Genomic DNA, 2,922 nt, shown 5'->3' on the forward strand with positions numbered 1-2,922 from the left:
ACATACCTGTAAAAAATCATTGGATGGATAGAATCTAAAAAACACCTTTTAGTACTCTATTATTCCCTTCTTTATTTAGTATTTACACATGCACATGAGGTGGTTGATTACTGATAGTTATAATTAGAAAAGTAGACAACTTATTTGAGATAATAAAACCAGGTATAGACATCTAATCAAGAACCATATTTGGTTCCGATGTCATGGCACGACATTGCACCTTTGCTTATTGTGGACTAGTCTACCGAATTTAACGCTCAACACAATACATATATAAGCCGGTGTTTGTTATCTGATTGGCTAGTGGGCAATCGGGTTGGCTCGAACCAAGAACATGGCTCAAACAAAACGCATGCTATGGGCGTCTTGTTTGATCTTTGTCTTAGTTCAATGCCATCTACCAAGTGCAAAATGCTCACATGCTTTGTCAAATATTGGCATAAACTGGGGTGCATTGACATCTCACCCTATAAATCCTTATACTGTTGTTGATCTCTTGAAGGACAACGGAATCAAGAAAGTTAAATTGTTCGATGTAGATTCTTGGACACTTGGTGCTCTTGCTGGTTCAGGCATTGAAGTCATGATTGGTATCCCTAATGACCAAATGGAAAGACTTTCTAACAGTGGCCAGGCTGAGCAATGGGTCAAGCAAAATCTCACCAAACATCTACATGGTGGTGTTGACATCAGGTATATATAAACATTAAGTAATGTTATATAACCAATTTTTTTCAGCCAACATCAGCCAATTTTTTTAAAAATTATTTTGTTTAACATAAATTTTAGATTCTAAATCATAAATTCTTAACATGAATTATAAATTATAAATTTTAACCTTAAAGTTAGTTAATGTTGACAAACTAAAAGTTATTTTTCTGTAATTTTTTTCATAAACATTATTAGGTATTCTTTTTGCATTGCATGGTTTTCATTTCCATTACCATTACCTGAATATAATGCAGATACATATCTGTTGGAAACGAGCCTTTCTTGGCGAGCTATGAAAACAAGTATAGAAGTTCTACATTCCCAGCAATGAAGAGTATTCAGAAAGCTGTTGAGAAGGCAGGAGTTGCAGACCAAGTTAAGGTTACTTCGTGTTTGAATGCCGATGTGTTAGATTCAGGTTCGGACAAGCCCTCGGACGGACAGTTTCGAAGTGACATCAAAGATGTGATGAAAGAAATACTCCAATTCCTTAACGACAATAACTCACCCTTCTTCATCAACATATATCCTTACCTTAGCCTTTATTTGAATCCAAATTTTCCAGAGGAACTGGCATTCTTTGACGCAGGTAGATCATTCGAAGATAAGGGTGCAACTTACACAAATGTGTTTGATGCAAGTGTAGATACCCTTGTTTGGGCACTAAAGAAGGAGGGCTACTCTGACATGAAAATCGTTGTTGGCGAAGTTGGATGGCCGACGGACGGCCACAAAAGCGCCAACAAAGATAAAGCAAGAAGATTCTACCATGGATTCCTTAAGAAACTAGGAAACCAACAAGGAAGCCCTCTTCATCCTGGAGTCTTGGATGTGTATCTCTTTGGTCTTTTTGATGAGAATCTCAAGAGCATTGAACCCGGAAAGTTTGAGCGTCATTGGGGAATTTTCGAATACGATGGGAAGCCCAAGTTCCCTGTAGATTTCTCTGGTAAAGGAGAAGATCACAAATGGCCAGTGGGAGCAAAAGGGGTAAGATACCTAGAGAAGCAATGGTGTGTGTTAAGCGAAGATGTTAAAGAATTTAGTGGTCCTGTTTATGAGGCATTAGGGTATGCATGTGCAAATACTGATTGTACAAGCTTAGGATATGGTTGTTCTTGTGCCGATTTGGATATTCGTGGCAATATTTCTTATGCTTTTAATCAATACTTTCAAGCAAGGGATCAAAGCATTGAGGCATGCGATTTCGATGGACTGGCGGAAATTGTAACAAGTGATCCATCAAAAGGGACTTGTAAGTTCCCAATAGTCATTGAGAGTGCTGCAACTTCTCTTCAGACACGTAATGCAATAATCCATATCCTTCTTCTTGGCTTTGCTCTATTTTTTGTGACGTTTATGTGACCAACAACTTAACAAAAAACAACCACCTATGACATCTAACATAACCTTAGTAGCATGCTGGCTTTTGGTAAAATTTAATATGCCTGCCACTGTTGTTAGAAATTATTTAAGAGTAATGTTAGGTAATTATTTTTTTCCATCAGTCAATTTTTTTTTAAATTTATTTTGTTTATCTTAAATCTATATCCTGAATAAGATATCGTTAATTTTAAATTTTAAATTATAAATTTAAATTCTAAAATTGACTAATGTTAATTAACTAAGTTAATTTCTGTACTTTTTCATTTGGAATTTGGAAGTGGACAATTTAAATTTTCTAAATTTTAAATGTTTTTTTAGCAATTTTTTGTTTAGTTTATTTTGATTTGAAGCTGGTAATAACATAATTTTTTAAATTAAGATAGGACCAATTTTAAAGTGGTTTACTTTTTATATATATACTTATTATTATTATATTGACAAAAATTACTTGGACGAAACAATAAGAGACAATTATGGAGATTAATGGGTGAGGAAAGAAAGAAATCAGGACGAAATAATTCGTTTGTAGAATGTTAAAGGATACAACGCCGAATAGGATTGGCTTGTTAGAGAAATTTGAAGCGTGGTAATTGGGAATGGATCCTCTCAATTGTTAAAAAAAATAGAGTGTAAAGTGTGATTTCTAACCCTTCAATTCTCTCTCTCTCATATTTATTCTTGGTCTCACATATAAAATAAATGGTGGGAGATTACACTTTACTCCCTCAATTGTTAAAAAAAATTGAGAGGATCCATTTTCGTGGTAACTTGTAATGGCAAGTGTTTAGCAATAATAAGGAGGACTTTTGAGGAGCAATAATCCTC

At 34.7% G+C, this 2,922-nt stretch overlaps 1 protein-coding gene across 1 annotated transcript; it reads left to right on the forward strand.

The window, feature by feature from the left end:
• Nucleotides 1–334: 334 nt before the first annotated feature.
• LOC130957391 (glucan endo-1,3-beta-glucosidase 8-like) lies at nt 335–2,076 on the forward strand. The gene is made up of 2 exons (XM_057884252.1): nt 335–693; nt 966–2,076. The coding sequence occupies exons 1-2, from the start codon at nt 335–337 to the stop codon at nt 2,074–2,076; spliced, it is 1,470 nt and encodes a 489-aa protein (XP_057740235.1).
• The last annotated feature ends 846 nt before the right edge of the window (nt 2,077–2,922 follow it).

This window comes from Arachis stenosperma, chromosome 10, assembly GCF_014773155.1.
Source record: "Arachis stenosperma cultivar V10309 chromosome 10, arast.V10309.gnm1.PFL2, whole genome shotgun sequence".
Classification (NCBI taxonomy): Eukaryota; Viridiplantae; Streptophyta; class Magnoliopsida; order Fabales; family Fabaceae; genus Arachis; species Arachis stenosperma.

Coding starts and splice junctions, on each gene's coding strand:
- LOC130957391 (XM_057884252.1), top strand. CDS start 335: ATGGCTCAAACAAAACGCATGCTATGGGCGTCTTGTTTGATCTTTGTC. Junction 694..965: donor CATGGTGGTGTTGACATCAG/GTATATATAAAC, acceptor AATATAATGCAG/ATACATATCTGTTGGAAACG.